Below are 22,558 nucleotides of genomic sequence, written 5' to 3'. Positions count from 1 at the left end.
GTAGGTAGGGTGTTTCTAGAAATCTGTCCATTTCCTCTAGGTTTTCATATTTGTTGGAATACAATTTTTTGTAATATTCTGTTATGATTCTTTTAATTTCATTTGGGTCTGTTGTGACATCACCACCTCATTTCTTATTCAGGTTATTTGCTTCCTCTCCTGTTTTTCTTTTGTCAATTTGGCCAACGGTTTATTGATTTTGTTGATCTTTTCAAAGAATCAGCTTTTGGTCTTGTTGACTCAGTTGTTTTTCTATTCTCTATTTCATTTATTTCTGCTCTTATCTTTATTATTTCCTTTCATCTGGGGCCCAATGGCTTCTTTTGCTGCTCTCTATTTGTTCAGGTTGCAGGGTTAATGTTTTGCCTTTGGCCCTTTCTTCTTTCTGACTGTGTGTATTTTTTGCTATAAATTGACCTCTGAGCACTGCTTTTGCTGTGTCCCAAAGATTCTGGTAAAATGTGTTTTCTTTCTCATTTGAGTATATGAATTTCTTTATTCTGTCCTTGATTTCTTCTATAACCAGTAGTTTTTGAGCAAGGCGTTGTTCAGTTTCCATGTATTTGATTTTTTCCCTTGCTTTCTTGTTAGTGATTTCTACTTTTATGACTTTATGGTCAGAAAAGATGCTTTGTAATATTTTGATGTTTTGGATTCTGTTAAGGCTGCTTTATGGCTAATATGTGGTCTATTCTGGAGAATATTCCATGTGCGTTGGAAAAGAACGTGTACTTGGCTGCTGTTGGGTGGAGTGTTCTGTATATGTCTATTAGGTCAAGTTGGTTGATTGCGGCATTTAGATCTTCTGTATCTTTACTGAGCTTCTTTCTAGATGTTCTTTCACCAAAAGCAGTGTGTTGAAGTCTCCTACTATTATTGTGGAGCTGTCTATTTCTCTTTTCAATGCTGTTAGAGTTTATTTAATGTATTTTGGAGCCCTGTCATTCAGTGCATATATATTTATTTGGTTATGTCCTCCTAGTGTCTTGACCTTTTAATCATTTTATAGTGTCCTCCTGTATCCTTTATGATGTACTTTGTTTTAAAGTCTATTTTATGTGAGATTAGTATTGCCACTTCTGCTCTTTTTTGGTTATTGTTTGCTTGAATTTTTTTTCCATCTTTTGAGTTTTACTTGTTTGTAACTTTAAGTCAGATGTGTGTCTTGTAGGCAGTGTATATACAGATCATGTTTTTTTTAATCCATTCTGCCATTCTCTGTCTCTTTATTGGTGCATTTAGTCCATTTACATTCAGTGTAATTATTGATAGATATGAGTTTAGTGCTGTCATTTTGATTTTTTTTTCTGTGGTGTTGAGAGTTTCTTTGTTCCACTGAATTTTCTGTGCTGAGTCATTTTTCTTTACGCATTTTCTTTTTACCTTTTTCTTTATTGTTGATTTTGTATTTGCTGAGTCTTTATGTTTTTCTTCTTTTTTGTTTCAGTGTGTAGATTTGTTAGTTTCCTTTTTGGTTACTTTACAATTTACCTCTGTTTTTCTAAGTTTAAACAAATCTTTTTATTTCTTGATATTGCCTTAACTTCCTCTCCATATTAAAGTTCAATGCTACACTATTTATTTCCTCTTTTTTGTTTTAACGTTGTTATGTTTTACATATTGAGTTGTCTGTTTCCCTATTTTCAGTGTTTTAGCTTTGACTTAGTTTTGTGACTTCCCTGTTTGGGTTGATATCTGGTTGTTCTGTCCTGTGTTCTAGTCTTGGATTGTTATCTAATATTCTTGGTTCTTTAATATTTCTTGTAATTTTGGTTTGGTTTTTGCAAATTCCCTTAACTTCTGTTTTTCTGGAAATGCCCTAATTTTGTCATCATATTTGAGAGACAGCTTTGCTGGATATATAATCCTTGGTTGGCAATTTTTTTCCCTTCAAGGCTTTATATATGTCATCCCATTGCCTTATTGCCTGCATGGTTTCTGCTGAGTAGTCCAAGCTTAGTCTTATTGACTCTCCCTGTAGGTGACTTTTAATTTATCCCTAGCTGCTCTTAAAATTCTTTATCTTTGGTTTTGGTAAGTTTTGTTATAATATGTCTTGGTAACTTTCTTTTGGGGTCCACCCTGTGTGGGGTTAATTGAGCTTCTTGGATAGATATCTTCTCTTCGTTATGATATCAGGGAAATTTTCTGCCAACAAATCTTCAACAATTCTCTGTGTATTTTCTGTTATTCCCCCCATGTTCTGGTACTCTGATCATTCATAGGTTATTCCTCTTGATAGTGTCCCACATAATTCTTAGGGTTTCTTCATTTTTTAAAAAATTCTTTTATCTGATTTTTCTTCAAATAAGTTGGTGTCAAGTGTTTTATCTTCAGTCTCACTAATTCTGACTTCCATTGCCTCAATCCTGCTCCTGTGACTTTTATTGAGTTGTCTAATTCTGAAATTTTATTGTTAATCTTTTGGATTTCTATTTGCTGTCTCCCTATGGATTCTAGCAGCCTGATAAATTTGTCCTTCTGATCTTGTATAGCTTTCCTGAATTCCTCTATTGCTTTGTCTGTATGTTCTTTGGCTTGTTCTGCGTTTTACATGATCTCCTTCCTGATATCTTGAAGAGCTCTGTATATTAAGCTTTTGAATTCTACTTCTGGTAATTCCAAGACCTTCTCTTCCTCTAGGAATTTTCATGGTTCTTTGTTTTGGTCACTTGCTGGGGCCATCTTGATCTGCCTCTTTATGTGATTTGATATTGATTGTTGTCTTCCAGCCATACAGTTATTCATTGTATGTTTGCTTACTGTCTCCTAGTTTTTTGTTTTGTTTTGTTATGCCCAAATAGGCTGGGCGTGTGAGCTACTTTGGTTATTCACATCTGTCATGGATTGAATTGTGTCCCCCAAAAATACATGCATCAAATTGGGTAGGCCATGATTCCCAGTATTGTGTAATTGTCCACCATTTTGTCCCCTGATATCATTTTCCTATGTGTTGTAAATCCTGCCTCTATGATGTTAATGAGGGGGGATGGGTGGCAGTTATGTTAATTAGGCAGGACTCAATTTACAAGATTGGATTGTGTCTTGAGCCAATTTCTTTTGGGATGTAAAAGAGAGAAGCTAGCAGAGACATAAGGCGACCTCCTACCACCAAGAAAGCAGCGCCTGGAGCAAAGTGCATCCTTTGGACCAGAGGTTCGTACGCTGAGAAGCTCCTTGTCCAGGGGAAGATTGATGACAAGGACCTTTGTCCAGAGCCGACAGAGAGAGAAAGACTTCCCCTGGAGCTGATGTCCTAAACCTGGACTTGTAGCCTACTAGACTGTGAGAAAATAAATTTCTCTCTGTTAAATCCATCCACTGGTGGTATTTCTGTTATAGCAGCACTAGATGACTAAGACTGCAGCTTTGAAACTCTCATGTCCCGTCACCAGGTGATTAGACCTGCTACTAGATGTGTGAGCCCGGGAGTCTATTTACTTTTCTTGTGTGGATTCAGCTCAGGTGTCCAGGTCATTGTCACTGACTGTGTGGTGCAGGCTGTCACGTACAGTCCTAGATGGGCAGGGCTACATAGGGGTGATTGGAGCAGGCACAGGTATCTTGCTGCAGTAGGGGGCTGTGTGCTGAGCAAGGTAGGGGGCTGATGGCTGCCCCTGAGTGCCTAGGTAGAAGGTATGTCCCTGTCCGTTAGAGCTCATAGTTGGGTGGGTTTTGCAGCTGGACTTTGGGCACCCAATGCTGTTGGCTGTAAGGACTGGGAGGCACCACTTATTCTCAGACCCATCATGGGTGGCTAGGTGGAATGGGTGAAGCTGCCAGTTCTCAGGCCCCTGATGTTGGTGGGTGAGGACCCTGATTAAGGGGCAGGGCAGTGTCAAATGTCACGTTTCTGCCTTTCCCCCTTGGCTTTTGCAGTTGAAAATAGGCTTCGGGTGTATACTCTATTCTATGCTAATGAACAACTCTGTTGAATCAGCCCACACAGGACTAGGCAGGGGTGAAAGGTGTTTGAAATCCATCGATCCCTTATGTCTGTGCTTAGGCAAAGGGGTAGGGCCTGCCCTGAGTTTCTGTTTTATGGGGTGTAGTGATGTTTTAAAGCTGCGAGCCTTGTTTGGGCACAGTTAGCCCTGAGTACCACAGCATAGGGGAGTTGGAAGTTTTTTTTTTTTTTTTTCCCTAAAGCTGTGAGACTGGTTTTGGTGCGATAGCTCCTATTTCCAGCTTAGGGGGCGTACCAGTTGTTGAATATTGCCAGACTGGTATTTGAACAGAGCAGGGAGTGGGGAGAGTGAGGGGAAAAGAGGCACTTCCGTGCTACGAAAGTCTCAGAGGGGGAGGTGTTATTTTGATCCCATGCAGTAAGTTAGATGCTTGCACTTAACTTTCACAGATCCAGCGTCACTTCCCTCCTGGCTACGGAGGCTTGTGCAGACTCTCTGCTGCCTGGTCTCTCCCAAAGTAGTAAAATGCATCCTGAGCACTACTGCTTGCCTCAGCCCACGTGCACCAGCCGATCCAGCCTGCCGGATGCTGGCTAGCTCAAGTCTGGCACTTCTTCACTGCTTCTGAACTGTCTCTCTCTCCCCCTGCTGCTCAGTCTGACTCCTCAACTTTGTCTTTGATGTTCAGAGCTCCTAGATTGTCATATACAATTGATTCACTTGCTTTTTTGGGTCTTTGTTGTAAGAGGGACCACAGGAAGCATCTGACTATTCTGCCATCTTGGCCCCACTCCCAAACTACTAGTTCTTAATTAATCTTCTAAATGCCTCTCAAGAATTTCAGATTCCTCAGATGCTTAACTGATTTTATCATCGTGAAAGAGTCACTCTTGAAGCTTTCTGACCAGTTCCAATCTGGACTTGTCCTCTATGCCTGGTGTACAGCCGTTATCCCGGAACTTCCCTTCACCTCTGTATTGGAGATTCTCCTTGCCTTCTGTGATGGTTAAGATGGTGGGTCAACTTGGCTGGGCCATGAATCTCAGTGTTCTGGCAGTCATATAATGTTGTGATCACTTCTGTGTTGAGATCTGATATGTGATCACCCCCATGATGGGATCCGCTGTGAGTAGCCAATCAGTTGAAAGGGAGTTTCTTTGGGCATGTGCCCTGAATCTAATATAAGTAAACATTCTGATAAGGCTCCTGGCTTTTTGCTTGCACTGGATCCTGCAGCTGGCTCCTGTTAGTCTGAACTCTGGTTCTTGGGACCTGAGCTAGCAGCTTTTCTGTGGTCTTGCTTGCTGGTTTTGGGATTCATCTATCTTCGATCTTCGCAGCCTGTGAGCAAAAGCCCTACTCTCTAACCTGCTGATCTTGGGTTTGTCAGCCCCTGCAGCTACATGAATCAGAAGAAGCTTCTATCCTGACCCATGGACTAAGGAAGTTCCAGCCTCTACAGCCGTGTGAGCCATTTCCTTGATACAAATCTCTCTATATATGTTTATATGCTTTACCTGTTTTGTTTCTCTAAAGAACCCAGCCTACAACACCTTCCTATTGGGTTAGTTTTCCTGTATCTTATGTGTTCTTCTTTTTTGTTTTACTGACTCATTTTCATGAAGCAAATACTCCAACAGCTTCCTAAGATAGGGTGTTTGGGTGGAAAAGGTTTTGAGAACTTACATATCTAGAAATGTCTCTATTCTCACATTTGATTGGTTACTTAGCTAGGTATGATATTAAAGGAAGAAGTCCAAGGTGCACTGAAGGCGTTGGCAAAAAACAAGGCTCCAGGAATTGACAGTTGAGATGTTTCAACAACAGATGCAGCACTAGAGGTGCTCACTTATCTATGCCAAGACATTTGGAAGACAGCTACTTGGCCATCCAGCTGGAAGAGATTCATATTTGTGCCCACTCCAAAGAAAGGTGATCCAACAGAATGTAGAAATTATTGAACAGTATCATTAATATTACATGCAAGTATAATTTTGCTAAAGATAATTCAAAATTGGTTGCAGCAGTACATTGATAGGAAAGTGCCAGAAATTCAAGCTGGGTTCAGAAGAACAGGTGGAATGGGGGATATTGTTGCTGATGTCACATGGATCTTGACTGAAAGCAGAGAATACCGAAAAGATATTTACTTGTGTTTTGTTGACTATGCAAAGGCACTCGACTGTGTGGATCATAACAAATTATGGATAATATTGCAAAGAAACGGAATTCCAGAACCCTTAATTGTGCTGATGCGGAACCTGTACACAGACAAAGAGACAGTCATTTGAACACAACAAGGGAATACTGCGTGGTTTAAAATCAGGGAAGGTGTGCATCAGGACTGTATCCTTTCACCAAACTTATTCAGTCTGTATGCTGAGCAAATAATTCAAGAAGCTGGACCACATGAAGAAGAACGCAGCACCAGGATTGGAGGAAGACTCATTAACAACCTGCATTATGCGGATGGCACAACCTTGCTTGCTGCAAGTGAAGAGGACTTGAAGCACTTACTGATAAAGATCAAAGACCACAGCCTTCAGTATGGATTCCACCTCAACATAAAGAAAACAAAAATCCTCACAACTGGACCAATAAGCAGCATCATGATAAACGGAGAAAAGATTGAAGTTGTCAAGCATTTCCTTTTACTTTGATCCACAATCAACACTCATGGAAGCAGCAGTCAAGAAATCAAACGACGCATTGCGTTGGGCAAATCTGCTGCAAAAGACCTCTATAAAGTGTGAAAAAGCAAAGGTGTCACCTTGAAGACTAAGGTGCGCCTGACCCAAGCCATGGTGTTTTCAATCTCCTCATATGAATGTGGAAGCTGGACGATGAATAAGGAAGACTGAAGAAGAACTGATGCCTTTGAAATGTGGTGTTGGTGAAGAATATTGACTATACCGTGGAGTGCCAAAAGAATGAACAAATCTGTCTTGGAAGAAGTATAGCCAGAATGCTCCTTAGAAGCGAGGATGGCAAGACTTTGTCTCAGGTACATTGGACATGTTATCTTGATGGACCAGTCCCTGGAGAAGGACATCATGCTTGGTAGAAAGTCAGCGAAAAAGAGGAAGACCCTCAATGAGATGGACTGATATGGTAGCTACAACAATGGGCTCAAGCATAACAATGATTGTGAGGATGGCACAGGAGGACCAAGCAATGCCTCATTCTGTTGTACATAGTGTCACTATGAGTTGAACTGGTTCGATGGCACCTAACAACAACAACAATAGATTTCTAAGTTGTAGATAAATTTTCTTTATAGTTTTGAAGACAGCACTCCATTGCTTTCTACGTTTCATGTTGCTGTTGAAAAATCTAAGGTCATTCTGCCTCCTGATCCTTTGTAAGAAATCTCTCTCACTCCCCTCTTTAAAAGCTGGGGGAATCTTTTCTTTGGATTTTTGAAAGCGCTGATCCGTTACTTTGTAACTTCCAAAATTGCTATTGAAAGCCTAAAGTCATTCTTGTTTCCAATATTAATGAGATCGAAGCATTTCCTGGGGAAATGCTACTCATACCTTCAATGTCACTTCTTCAGTGAGATCTTCCCCATACTACTGGGCATGACTAATTCCTCTTCCACTGCGCTTCTGAAACACTGTGAATATTTCTTATTATACTTACCAGACTGTGTTCCTTCTTATATATCTCTCTGTCTCTGTTTTAAGAAACTATGAGCCCCTCAATGAAAGCAGCCTTTCATTCATCTTTGTATCACTATTAATTAGTAGAGTGTCTGGCATATAATAAATGTTCAGTACAAGTTTGTGGTATGGTATTGATTTTATAATACAACCCTCTTCACTTCAGGCATAAAGGCAGAGCAATGTCAGTAGTTTCTAAATGTCAGGTTTTGGACTGTTTGCTTCTCAAATATCTAGGAATCTTCTAAAAAAATAATGGATTTATGTATTCCACTCCTAAGGTTTTGATACTGTAGGACTCAGATTGGGTCCATAAATCTGTTTAGTATTTGTTTGCTTTTGTTTGTTTTGATGCACAGTCTAGTTTGGAAACAACTTTTAGTGCTGTACTTTGACCGTGGTCTAACTATTTAGTGACAGAGTCAGGCTATAGGAGTAGACGTATTATGTATATGTCATAAGACAGGTTGTAACACTTTATAAAGATTGTATCTTATGACATTTGAACATTTAACATAGCATTTTGTTTATAAAAATGTATAGGGAAAGAATGAGTTGACCTAATCTCTTCTCATGGGAAGTCAAAAGAAGCTAAGAGTTATCTGAAGCAGTGAGAGTAGGGGAGAAAGTTTTCTCTATTTGGACACTTCACATAATGGAAATGCAGGACCTACTGTGTGAGGGGTTGACAGTAAAAAATGTAAGCTCCACGTTTTGTTTAATACTGTATCCCCAGCACCTAAAACAGTGCCTGGCCCTAGTAGGTGCAAAATAAATGCTTAAAGAATGAATGAATAATTCAGACTAGTTAGGAAAGTGTCGTCTACACAATAAAAGGGACATAAGATCTTTGACGTGTAACATATTAAACTAGAATAACAGAAATGCCAGCAGGGCAGGAATAGATCTGTTTCATTCACCACTGTGTATCCAGCATCTAGCTCAGTGGGTGCTCGGTAAGTATGTGTTGAATATATATTGACTGAATAAACTTTAAGTAGATATACCCAGGAGATCTTCATTAGTCAATAAATTAAAATGACTTATAGTTAGAATGTCAGTTATTTTTATGTAATGGGTACTTTTATTTGGCTTTGGTAGACATTCCCTAGAACCCCATCTATAGTACAAGTTTGCATTATCTTTATACAAAGGTTTAACCAAATAAGAGTCAGTTTCAACCAAGCTCTAGCCAAATTGCCACACATTCCAAGTTAATGGAATCTAAATTAATAGAAAGTTACTGGAAAGAAAAAGATTTAACACAGCTGTCCTTTCTCTTCATTGTAAGCAAACCAGAAAACTCAGCGGACAAACATGCATACCCAGGTTTTTGTTAGCTGTCGTTGAGTTGGCCCCCAACTTCTTGCTACCCCATGTGTTACAGAGTAGAACTGATCCATAGGGTCTTCTTGGCTGTAATCTTTTATAGAATCTGTTCACCAGGGCTTTCTTCCACAGAGCCACTGTGTGAGTGTGAACTGCCAACTTTTAGGTTAGCAGCTAATCACAAACCGCTTTCCCCATCCAGGCTCCTTTGCATACCCATACACATATATAAAAATCAGAAGTCTTACAGTGCTTTTCTTTCTGTTTCTCTATCTTGTTCAGACAGTGAAAGAGGAAAGGATAATTTTCATCATTGATGAGGCCCAGTTTGTGGATTCAGCCTCCTGGGCGTTTATGGAGAAGCTGATCCGTACTGTCCCTATCTTCATCATCATGTCCCTATCTCCCTTCATGGACATGCCCTGTGTAGCTGCCAGTTCCATAATGAAGAACAGGAACACCACCTATGTCACCCTCGGTGCAGTACAGCCTAAAGATATCCTCAACAAGATCTGTCTTGACCTCAATGTGAGCGGTATTCGCAAAGAACTGGACTCGTAAGTAACCCATTTTATCCTGAGATTTCAACATCTGCATTCTTTCCCCAGGTCCAGACTTCATCAAATTCCTTAAGAATGTGTCTGAAAATGCCTGTTACAGTACTGCTGCTGGCCACACCTTTCGAAGGGACCATTCATTAGGCTTGGAAGGATGGATGTTGCTCACTTTTTCCTTGTTATGATCCCTGTTGTACCTCCTCAAACTTTGCTTAGATACGTCAGTTATGTCTTCCTTTCATCATGCTGAGTATGGTATGGGTATAATCACTTTAATCAACAGTGTCCAAGGGCATCGTCATGAGTAAGTGACAGGAAAGCCAAACTTGCAAACACTAAGCAAGGTCTTTCTCAGAAGGCAATAATATAATCAGGTATCATTGGTTTGCTCTGTCTATGGCAGATGTTTAAAGCTGACTTTCTAGTAAGTGCTTTCTAAACTTAGCAGCTCCTCTACTGGTCTTGACAGCAGTCTCCTTAACATGGACGCTGCCTCTTCTTTGGCTGGCTGTTTACAGTTCCACCTTGGCATCCGCATCCATTCTTTCTGAAGAGTTTGCTTTGTCCCTTGAAGAAAGATGTCTTGAATAAAGTCTCATTTAAAATACCTCCAGACAAAAATTTCTCTTTGTCTGTCATACACACACACACACACGGGTGTGTGCATGCACGCTTACACACACGCACATGTATTTACCTTTTTATCTAGCAATTCTTATTCTAGGAATGCATCCCAAAGATATATTGGCAAAAATATGAAATGACATATGGACGAAGTTTTTTATTGGGGCGTTATGTTTATTAGTAAAACACTGGAAACAATCCAAATACCCATAGCTAAGGGGAGGTTGAATAAGCTACAATACATCCACACAGTGAAGCACTATGCAGCAGTAAAAAGAAAAGATTTGCTCATATGGAGGGGTGACCAGAGTGAAAAAAACAAGGTGCAGCCCAGTATACAGTGTGTATAACATGCTGTTTTTTTACCTAAGAAAGGTGTGAAATACGTGTTTGTTTATATTTTTTAAAAGAAACATTGAAAGTATAAACCAAAAACTAATCAAAATGGTTACTTATAGAGTAAGGAAGGGAAGCAAAACTAAGGATATACCTTATTATATAGTTTTGGTTTTGGAAAGATGTTTTACATAATTAAAATAAAAAGAAAAAAGCAATCCCTAGAAATTGAAAACAAACAGAAACAAATGAACCAATATGAATATCAAGTTGGTAGGATGACCCAGCATGGAAAAAAATTTGAAGTGTTATTAAAACACAGTATGTTTCAAATGGTGGAAATAAATGTCCATCAACAGATGAATAAATAAAATGTGGCATATAGATTCAACAGAATATTATTCAGCCATAAAAAGAAGTTCTGATACATACTATAACATGCATGAACTTTGAAAACATTATGCTGAATGAAATAAGTAGCCACAAAAAGACATATATTGTATGATCCCACTTATCTGAAATATCTAGAATAGGCAAATGTATAGAGAAGAAAGTTTATCAAGGGTTACCCAGAGCAAAACCAACCAGCTGGTTGCCGTGCAGTCGATTCCGACTCATAGCGACCCTACAGCAGGAGGGAGGGGGAAAAGCAGAGTCCTTCCTTAGTGGGGCACTGAGTTTCTATAAATGGTGATGGAATAATTTGGAAATAAATGGTGGTGATGGTTGATGTTGAGAATATAATCAATGTCACTAACTTGTACATGTAAAAAATGTTGAATTGGAAAATGTTTTGTTACATATATTTATAATACAATAAAAATTCAAATATAATAGGTAACACTTCTTAAATCTTTTCTATATGCAAACAACCTACACACACACAAAATAATAATAATACATTGACTGTTCATCTCTAGTGGGATATGTTTAAGGACAAAAAGAACTGCAAAGAATTCTTAAACTGCATTCAGTAAACTTATTAGTAGTAATATTTATATTACTATTTTTTAAAAAGTATAGGAATATTATAGGATAAAAAAACTATTTATGCTAATATCATTAGGAATCAAGATTGTCAGCCTCAGAGAAAAGAGAGAGTATAAAACCAAAAAATTTAAATAAAAACCCTGTACATTGAACTGGCAATATCAGTATGTGGATAGGATGTGGAGAAACTGGAAACCTCATACATTGCTGATGGGAATATAAAATGGTGCAGCTGCTTTGGAAAACAGTTTGACAATTTTTCCAATGTTAAACACGGAGTTACCATATGACCCAGCAATTTCACTCCTAGGTATATACCCAAGAGAAATAAAAACATACGCCCACAGAAAAACTTGCACATAAATAATCAAATAATCATAGCAACATCATTCATAATAGCTAAAAAGTGGAAACAACCCAAATGTCTATCAACTGATGAATGCATAAATAAAATGTTGTATATTCATACAATGGAGTATTATTTGGCAATAAAAAGGAATGAAATACTGATGCAGGCTACTACATGGGTGAACCTTGAACACATTACACTAAGTGAAAGAAGCCAGTCACAAAAGATCACGTACTGTATGATTCTATTTATATGAAATGTCCAGAACAGGCAAATCTATAGAGACAGAAAGTAGATTAGAGGTTGGCTGGGGCTAGAAGGGACAGGAGCCCTGATGGTGCAGTGGTTAAGTACTCGGCTGCTAACCGAAAGTTGGCGGTTCAAATTCACCAGCAGCTCCGTGGGAGAAAGATGCTGCGGTCTGTTTCCATAAAGATTTACAGCCTTGGAAACCTTATTTGGGCGGTTCTACTCTGTCCTGTAAGATCACTATGAGTCAAAGCCGACTCAGTGGTAGTGGGTTTTGGGTGGGGCTGGGAGACAGGAAGGTTAGTGGGAAATGGGAGTGACTGCTAATGTGTATGAGTGTCTTTCTGGAGTAGTAAAAATGTTCTAAAATTGAATGTGATGATGGTTGAACAACTCTGAATATATTAAAAATCATTGAATTGTACACTTTAAATGGGCTAATTATATGGTCCATGAATTGTATCTCAATAAAGCTGCTAAAATAAGAAAGGCTAACAGTATGCCAAAAAGACAGGAGGCAACTGAAGCAGCTCCCACTGGCCTTAAATGGGAAAATTTCAACATCAAAGAGAATGATGACTGCAATGGATTGAAGCACATCAAGTATTTTGAAAATACATGAATTCATAATAATTTTTAAAAAGCAGAAAGAATGATAGAAGTAGAAAATTACCATTTTGGAACTTTATAACAGGGATCAGGTTGACCCCACTTAAACTCCCCATCAATCTTAGCTGCTGAAAGTGGAACAACCAGACATTATGTGCTTCCTGGCAGGATGCAGTAGGAAGTACTCAGCACCACCTTTGAAATATTCTTGCCAAACATTTATCGAAATATAATCAAGATTCTAAACCCAACTAACAGTTTATAGGAAATACAAGGGAGAGATGACAAGTTAAACAACATCATGAGGAAGCAATCAGCCAAATAAAAAAATGCGGTACATCTTATGGCACAAATGACCCAGTTTCTCCACAAATCAATGTCATAGGGAAAAAAAGGAGAAACTGTTATAGAATGAAAGGAAATTAAGAGACACAAACAAAATAAAATAATATGACACCCCTCCCACATTTGGGTACCAGGAAAATAAGTCCTTTTTTGACCTGATGTTGTTGGAAGGTTATTACTTCTCAAATGCAGCCCTGGAGTCTGCTGCCACAATTTGCGTTAGCCATTTACCTGTAGACTTTTCTTTTTTTTCCCAGCTCCCAAGCTCTTTTTGAGGTCCTTTCAGGTTTCAAGCTTACTCTCTCACTAAGTGTGAGGTTAGGGTAAAATACCCACCACCACCATCACTACACAATGAGTGAGGTGGGATTTACAGCACATTCACAACTCCAAAAAAAAAAAAAAAAACTTTTTTTTTTTCTCTTTGCTTTCCAACATCCTGGATTTCTTCATTTTTAACTATGAGAGTAAGTATATAGCCTTTCCAGTTTCACTTTGTGATTAGGTTCCCTCTGGCCTTTGCTATGGCCCCACAGTTTCACTGTGGTTCTCGTCCTCTCTTGATTTGGTTTTGGCTGATTGATCACAGTAGCTGAGAGAAGGTGAAGACAAGGTAAAAACAGGTTTAGGGTACAGAAAACTAAGGTGGGGGAAAAATTGGAAGAGAACAGGGGAAATGGAGCACTGGGGCAAAAAAGATGGAGAAGAAGAAATGGATTGGTGAAAGAATGGCTTTGGGCCCTAGATGTATTCAGTTGAGCATCAACTTTTAATGGAATTAAGCATCATGACTTTTGGGTTGTTACTCATTTATTATGGTACTTCCTGTGCCCCTCAAGGTGGTTCCTACAAATAGAAAATAAAGAAGACTGACCCCAAGGAAGAGGCACAAAAGAGTAAAAACTATTAGAAAATGAGATTATTTTCAAGTGATTGAAAAGACTCTAACATAATGTTTCCTTCCTAAAAAAATGAAGCTTTTTGTTTTTTTTTTTCACTTCAGGTACCTGGTAGAGGGAAGCTGTGGGATTCCATTTTACTGTGAAGAGTTGTTAAAAAACCTCGACCATCATAGGGTACTTATTTTCCAACCAATGGAGTCTGAGGAAAAGGCAAATGTGAATTGGAATAACCTGTTCAGTAAGTCCCACAGTGATAGCTCTTTCTCAGTCTGTTCTTCTGCATGACTAAGTACTTATGCAGAGAGGGTAGCAAAAGTGAGCTCTTCCATAGGCTGCTTCCTGTGAAGTCAGAGGGTTTTGGGGAAGCAAGAAATATCAGACTTCATAGTACACATTTTAAAAGAACTTAACATTCCCTGAAACTCGCTGGATTGGGCTAAAGAATGTATACCAGTACCTGTGATAGACATGATGGAATGCTGAGAAATCTTAAAACCCAGAATTTCGGAACTTAGATGTTTTTTGGGGGAAAAAATCCTTGTTTTCTAGAGGTAAAATTATTAGCTCAAAGTGAATTGTCAACAAAGTTCCCATGCTACAAAGACATAAAGGATGATGAAGGTTGAGTTCATGGCACAAAGCAGGCCCATTGGACCTTTTAGGAAAACAATTTTAGTGAAGGAAGAAGCGTTGAGGGTGGTGGTTGAGTAATTGTGCAAAGATGCAAGCTGGAATGTAGAGGATTACAGCTAGCATGAATGAGAAGGTAATGCTTGTGATGAAAAAGTCATATGCTAACAAAAAATTTTTTTCAGGATTATATGAAATATGTCTTGATATAAAGGAGACCTGTGATGTTTGAAGGAAAGAGAGAGTATAAAGATGTAATCAAAAGAAAAAATTGGCCTTGAACTTAACAACAACAACAAAAAAACCAAACCTGTTGCCATCAAGTCAATTCCGACTCATAGCAAACTCATATGACAGAGTAGAACTACCCCATAGGGTTTCTAAGGCTGTAGTCTTTACTGAAGGAAACAGCCACATTCTGTGAAGCAGCTGTTGAGGTCAAACTGCTGACCTTTTGGTTAGCAGCCAAACGCTTAACCGCTGTGCCACCAGGGCTCCTTCCAGTTCTACAGTACTACATATGCCACTTAATTGCTGATACTTTGAGACAGGTCACAAACTTCACTGAGCCCTCAGGTTCCTCAGCTATAAAATGGGAGTAAAGGAACTCAAATCTGTTTAAATTTATTCATTCAACAGACATCTACTAAGCATCTTCTTTGTGGCTGATACCACAATAGGCACTCTAGGAACCCAGTGGAATATGACAAAATGACTAAATACAACACTCACCTTGCTGCCTCATTGTTTTTTTATTGTTAACTAAACTTTTGAGATAATTATATATTTACATGCAGTTATAAGAAATAATACAGAGAGATCTTATGTACTTTACCCAGTTCCCTTAAAAGGTAACATAATGCAAAATTACAGTAGAATATCACAACCAAATTGACATTGGTACAGTCAAGAACAGAACATTTCCATCACCTCAAGGGCACCTCATGTTGCTCTTCAGTGATTGCATCCACTTCCCTCCTATCCTCATTCCCTTCTTAACCCCTGGCAACCACTAATCTGTTCTCTATGTCTATCATTTTTGTCATTTCAAAAATGTTTAATAAATGGAATTGTACAGTATGTAACCTTTTGGGATTGATTTTTTTCTCATTCAGAATAACTCTGTGGAGATTCATCCAGGTTGTCATGTGTATCAATAGTTTATTCCTTTTTTGTTGCTGAATAGGATTCCATGGTATGGAACATGTGCCACAGGTTAACCATTCACCAGTTGAAGGATATCTGGGTTGTTTCCAATTTTTGGTTATTACAAATAAAGCTGCTATAAATATTAGTGTACAGCTTTTTTTTTTTTCTCTTGCCCAGGAGTGCAGTTGCTGAGTCATGTTTTAGTTTTTAATGAAACTGCCAAACTGTTTTCCAAGGGGATGTACCATTTTACATTCCCCCCAGCAGTGTATAAGTGATCCAAGATTTTCTGTCATTCTTGCCAGCACTTGGTGTTGTCACAGTTTTTTGTTTTAAATTTTAGCCATTCTGATAGAAATGTAGTGATATCTCAGTGTTATTTTAATTTGCATTTCCTTTATAGCTAATGATGTTGAACATCTTTTCATGTGCTTACTATCTTCTTTGGTAAAATGCCTCTTCATGCCTTTTGCCCATTTAGTAATTGGATTGTTTCTTTACTGTTGAGTTTTGAGAGTTCTTTATGTATTCTGCATGCTGATCCTTTGTCATATATGTGATTTGCAAATATTTTCTCCCAATCTGTAACTTGTCTTTTCATTCTCTTCACAGGGCCTTTTTAAAAAGTTTTAAAGTTTTTCATAAAGTTCAATATATCAATTTTTCCTTCTATGGATTGTGCTTTTGGTGTCAAGTCTTAGAACTCTTTGCTTAACTGTAGATGCTGAAGATTTTCACCTATGTGTTTTTCTAAAAGTTTTAATTATAGTTTTATGTCTTACATTTAAAATCATGATTCATTTTGAATTAATTTTTATATAAGGTATGAGATTTAGGTCAAGGTTCATTTTTTTCTTGTTGCCTGTTGATGTCCAATTGCTCCAGCGCTATTGGCGAAAAGGCTGTTATTTCCTTCATTGAATTACTTTTGCACCTTTGTTAAAAATCAGTTGGACCTATTTGCGTGGGTGTATTTCTGGGTTCTGTCTTCTGTTTCATTGATTTATATGTCTACCCTCTGCCAATACCACACAATCTTGATTACTGTAGCTATATAAGTCTTGAAATCAGGTAGACTGATTTCTTCTGCTTTATTTTTCTTTTTCAAAATTGTTTTGACTATTCTAGTTCCTTTGCCTTTCCATGTGAGTTTTAGAATAATCTTGTCTATATCTACAAAAAATCTTGCAGAGATTTTGATAGGAATTGTGATATATATCAATTGAGTTATTTATCAATTTGTGGAGAATTGACATCTTTACTATATTGAGTCTTCCAAACCATGAACAACACAGTATATCTCTCCATTTATTTCGATTTTCTTTGATTTCTTTCATCAGTGTTTTGTAGTTTTCAGCATGCAAGTCTTATATATGTTTTGTTAGATTTACATGAAGGTATTTCTTTTTTTGAAATTTTATAAAAGTATTTTTTTTTTCAATTTTGGTGTCCACATGTTTATTGCTAGTATATGGAAATGCAATTGATTTGTGTGTGTTTATCTTGTTCTTTCAACCTTGCTGAATTCAGTTATTTTAGGAGATTTTGCTTTTTTCCTTGGGATTTTCTACATATAAAATCATGTCATCTACAAATAGGGATAGTTTTCAATCTGTATGCCTTTTATTTCCTTTTTCTTGCCTTTGCAAGAAAGGAGAAAGGGTAAACGCGTCTATTCCATCTTCCTAGAAGTGAAAGTCTTTTTTTGTGAGTCAGAAAAGAGATGGTGTGAATGTTCTTTGATAGCTATAAGCATTGTGCACATTATAATTACCAAACCTGTGGGATCCAAACTTCTTCCTCTCAAACTAAATTAAAGGGTGAGGATGTGGTTGGAACTTCTGTGCCATGTTAGGGTGAATTTGGTGTAATAAAGGAGCTGATGGTGCGGTTGTCTCTGTGCAGCAGGGTAGAAAATCATCAGCTGAAGGTGACAGTGAGGGAAATTTCACAAAAGATTCCTCTGCTTCCTGAAACTCTCCCTATCTCCTGAGTGAATGGATGAGGCTCAGATGCATCAGATCCCTCAATGATCTGTGCTTCCGTAGGCAGCTACATCTACTGTCTCTTATTCTGCATACAATAACGTGATTACAGAACCACGCGGCCAGCATGGTCACACTTAGGGGAGAAATGAGACAAATGGTTGTCTGAGAAGTACAGGGTCAAAGTTAAGAATTTAAAGAAAGTTAAAGGAAGATCTTTTTTTTTTCTTTCTGGAAGATCAGGATTAAAAAACAATTAGACACACCTATATTCAGTGCAGCACTATTCATAATAGCAAAAAGATGGAAACAATCTAAATGCCTATCAATGGATGAATGGATAAACAAAATGTGGTACATACATAAAATCATAAAATGGAACATTACGCAGCCGTAAGGAATGATGGGTCCTCGAAACGTCTTATAATGTGGATGAATCTGGAGGACATTATGCTGAGTGAAATAAGTCAATCACAAAAGGACAAATTATAGATATCACTTTTACAAAAAAGACATGAATAGGTGTATATATACAGAGATCAACATTCATTGGTGGTTACCAGGGATTGGGCGGTGGTGGAGAGGAATCAATCTCTACATATTTGTCTTAGTCATCTAGTGCTGCTCGAACAGAAATACCAAAAGTGGATGGCTTTAACAAACAGAAGTTTATTCTCTCACAGTCCAGTAGGCTACAAGTCCAAATTCAGGGTGTCAGCTCCAGGAGAAGGCTTTCTCTTCTCTGTTGGCTCTGGAAGAAGGTCCTTGTCATCAGTCTTGCCTTGTTTGGGAGCATCTCAGCACAGGAACCTCAAGGTCCAAAGGACGTGCTCGGCTCCCAGCATTGCTTTCTTGGTGGTATGAGGTTCCCATGTGTCTCTGCTCGCTTCTCTCTTTTATATCTCAAAAGAGATTGCATTAAGACACTATCTAATCTTGTCAACCTCATCAGTATAACCTCATCACAGTGATAGAATTTACAACACGTAAGGAGATCACATATAACCTCATCATAGTGATAGAGTTTCCAACACATATGGAAATCACCTCAGATTACACAATCATACAACACTGGGAATCATGACCCAGCCAAGCTGACAGGTATTTTTGGGGGACACAACTCAATCCATGACAATAGTAGACACTTGTTATTTTTGGTGATGGGAAACCTAACACTGAATGTGGGTGAAGTGTGCACATCTTGACCAAGGTAAACAACTTCACTAAGATGTACACAAGAGAAAAGGATCTTTTGGTAATTGCTATGGCATATATAATTTTGCATCAACAGCAACAACAACCAAAAAATATATGCGTGGGTATATATGTATATATGTAAGCATATATGTGTATAGGTATGTATGTGAGTCTATTTGTGTGTATATATAGGTGTGTGTATATGCATGTATCTGTGTGCATAAATATATATTCATATATATAGTAACACACATAGGGGACAAAGTTACAGATACTTCTTAGAAATAACCAAACACCTCGCAGGATTAGTTTTCTGGGTTTGAAGGCTTAGGACCATAGTCTCATGGGAAAACTCAGTCAATTTGGTATAATATAGTTCATAAAGTTTATGTTCTACCTCCTAGTCCGGTGAGTAGTGTCTGGGGTCCTAAAAGCTTGCAAGTGGCCATCTAAGATACAACTATTGGTCTCTACTCATCTGGGGCAAAAAAGAAAGAAGGACACTCAAGACTCAGAGAAGAAACTAGTCTACAGAACTAATTGTCTACATGAACTACGGCTTCATCTACACTGAGACCAGAAGAACTAGATGATGCCTAGCTACCACTACCAATCTTTCTCACCAGGGCTACAATAGATGGATCCTGATAGAATGGGAGAAAAATATGGAACAGAACCTCAAAATCTTAAAAAATCCAGACTGGCTGGACTGGTTGAGACTAGAAGACTCTCCAAGACTGTTGCCCTGAGTTACTCTTTAAACTTTGAACTGAAACTATCCCAAGGTTGCCTTTTAGCTACATAATGGATTGGCTTACATGATTACTGCGCTCCTTTAAAAATCATCTATATGAGACCAAACAGTCAACAATTACTTTAAAACAAAGATGAGAATGCAGAGGGCAGAGAAACTAGATGACTGGAAATGGAACAACCAGGACAGAAATAATGAGAATGTTCACAGATTGTGAAGAATGTAACCAATGTCACTGAACACTTTGTGTAGAAATTGTTGAATAGGAACCTAATCTGCTGTGTAAATTTTCACCAAAAACAAAATAAAATATTATTAAAAAAATTAGAAAACACTCTTCCTGGCCGAATTATTTTCAAGGATGATAAAAACCAAAACCAAACTAACTGCCATCGAGTCGATTCTGACTCATGGCCACCCCATGCGTGTTAGAGTAGAACTATGCTCTGTAGGGCTTTCGATGGCTGTGACCCGTCAGAAGTAGATAACCAGGACTTTCTTTTGAAGTGCCTCTGGGTAGATTAAAATTGCTAACCTTTTTGGTTAGTGGACAAACACTTAACCATTTGCACCACCCAGGGACTCCTCAAGGATGGTAATGGATCATTAAATAGACTATGACTCCTAAGATCATTATTTTTAGACTAAATAAATTCATTACAAAAATATATTAGTCAACCACAGGAACTACAGCCTTCACTAGCCTGAGATGAGAACTAGATGGTGCCCGGGTACCACTACCCGCTGCTCTGACCAGGATCACAATAGAAGGTCTCAGATAGAGTGGGAAAAAAATGTAGAACAAAACTCAAATTTATAAGAAAAATTAGACTTACTGGTCCAATCAATACTTGAGGAACCCCCAGACTGTGGCACTTGGACACTTTCTAACTTGGAACTGAAGCCACTCCTGGAGACCCCCTTGCACCCAAATAATAGGCCTATAAATGAACAATAACACTGGTGAGAAAAATGCTTCTTAGAACAATCATCTATATAAGACCAAAAGGGCAACATTTGCCCAAAGTCAAATATGAGAGGGCAGGAGGGGTCAGGAAAACCAGACGAATGGAAACAGGGAACTCAGGGTGGAAATGGGGAGAGTGCTGGCTCATTGTAGGGACTGCAACTAATGCACAGAAAAATTATATATGAATTATTGAATAAGAAACTAATTTGCGCTGTAAACTTTCACCTAAAGCACAATAAAATGTTCAAAAAAATATACTAGCCAATGAATTAATGGAAGGAAATATGTAAATCTAAATACTGCTGAGCAACACTATACCTACATTCATGCATTTGTCTGTGAATTCAACACATATTTATTCAGTGTCTGTTAATGAGCTCTTTTAAAAACAGTAAGGTCTCTCCCCTGTTTAAAACCCTTCCCACTGAGCTTACAATGAAATCCAAACTCCCAACCAGGACTAGACATCTCTGTGGGACTGACTTTGGCCTCCCTCTCTGGCATCATCAATACTCTCAGTGTGTCTGCCACATTGGCCTCATTTCCTGCAAGACATCAAGATCGTTCCTGCTGTAAACTGATGTTCCCTCTCCCACAGGCACTTCACATAGCTGGCTCCGTCTCTCCCTTAGCTCAGGTGTCACCTCCTCAGAGACACTTTCTCTGACCACTTTCTATTTAAAGAAGGCCTCCCCCATCCTGCACCATCTCATTAGTTTCTATCACCCTATTGATTTCTTTCACACAATTTCATCACATTATGAGCTTTTTCTGATTTATTTACCTATTGTTTATTGTCTGTTTCCCATTGTTAGAAAGTAGCTCACATTCTTGTACATCACTGAATTCCCAGTTCTAGGAGGATGCCTGGTACCTAGAGGCCCTCAGTTAATAATGGTTGAATACCTGAAAGAATGGTCATCAGGGTGCTAGGAACTGGAAGGGGAAATAAAGAAGCATAAATGAGCATGGATCAAGTCATATCCTTGATTCCCCATCCTCTATTCCCAACACACACACACACACACACACACACACACACACACACTCACACTGGCCCCTTTTTTTGGTATGCTACCCTCTCTTGGAGCCCTGGTTGCACAGTGGTTAAGAGCTAACCCAAAAGTTCAGCAGTTCAAATCCACCAGCCACTCCTTGGAAGCCCTGTGGGGCAGTTCTACTCTGTACTACAAGGTTGCTATGAGTCAGAATTGACTCAATGGCAATGGGTTGGGTTTTTTTTGTTTGTTAGTTTACCCTCCCTTGGCTTCCTTGATTCTACACTTTTCCCGGTACTTGCCTTAGTTCTCTGACCTGTCCTCAGCTGCTCCTTAGATCCTCTCCCTGGGTCCAAGCCTCTGATGGGAGCATTCTTCAACTTCCATTCTTAGTCTTCTTCTTTGCTACTTGGTCCTCTCTCCCCAGTTGTTTTCATGTATTCATCTATTTCCAGGCTTTTATATATGGTGTGTGTGTCTATGTGTGTGTGTGTATTTGTGTGTAATTTCCAACCCTACTGTGATCATTAAGGTTGTGTGCCACTTGGCTGGGCTATGATTCTCAGTGGTTTGGCAGTTGTGATGTAGATTGGCAGTGGTATAATGATGTAATCACATCCATGATGAGATCTGATATAATGTGATCACCTCTGTGATGGGATCTGCTGTGAGTAGCCAATCAGTTGAAAGGGATTTTCCTTGGGGGTGTGGACTGCATCCAATATAGGTGGACCTTCTGTTAAGGCTCTTGGGCTTTTGTTCACTCTGAATCATGAAACTGACTCTTGTTCATCTGATCTCTGATTTTTGGGACTTGAGCTGGCAGCTTACCTGCCAGCTTGCCTGTCAATCTTGGCATCCTGCCTGTGAGCCAGAGCCTGCTGTTTGACCTACTGATCTTGGGTTCACCAGCCCCTGCAGCTACGTGAGTCAGGAGAAGCCTCCAGCCTAACCCAAGGACTTGGAACTTTGCAGCTTCTACAACCACATGAGCTATTTCCTTGATATAAATCTC

General features: G+C 38.7%; 1 protein-coding gene across 3 annotated transcripts in view; it reads left to right on the top strand.

The window, feature by feature from the left end:
• ADCY10 (adenylate cyclase 10) overlaps positions 1-22,558 on the top strand; it is a 189,409-nt gene that overhangs the window by 67,931 nt on the left and 98,920 nt on the right. For all 3 annotated transcript variants that reach the window (XM_004384077.2, XM_012557751.1, XM_004384076.2), the window contains 2 exons: positions 9,182-9,456; positions 13,962-14,098. In XM_004384077.2, coding sequence (XP_004384134.1) covers positions 9,182-9,456; positions 13,962-14,098 — 412 coding nt within the window. The remainder of the gene's footprint in view (positions 1-9,181; positions 9,457-13,961; positions 14,099-22,558) is intronic.

The sequence above is a fragment of the Trichechus manatus genome, unplaced genomic scaffold (genome assembly GCF_000243295.1).
Source record: "Trichechus manatus latirostris isolate Lorelei unplaced genomic scaffold, TriManLat1.0 scaffold00117, whole genome shotgun sequence".
In the NCBI taxonomy this organism is placed as follows: Eukaryota; Metazoa; Chordata; class Mammalia; order Sirenia; family Trichechidae; genus Trichechus; species Trichechus manatus.
Note: the sequence above shows the minus strand (reverse complement) of the source record. Positions and strands in the feature narration are given on the sequence as shown.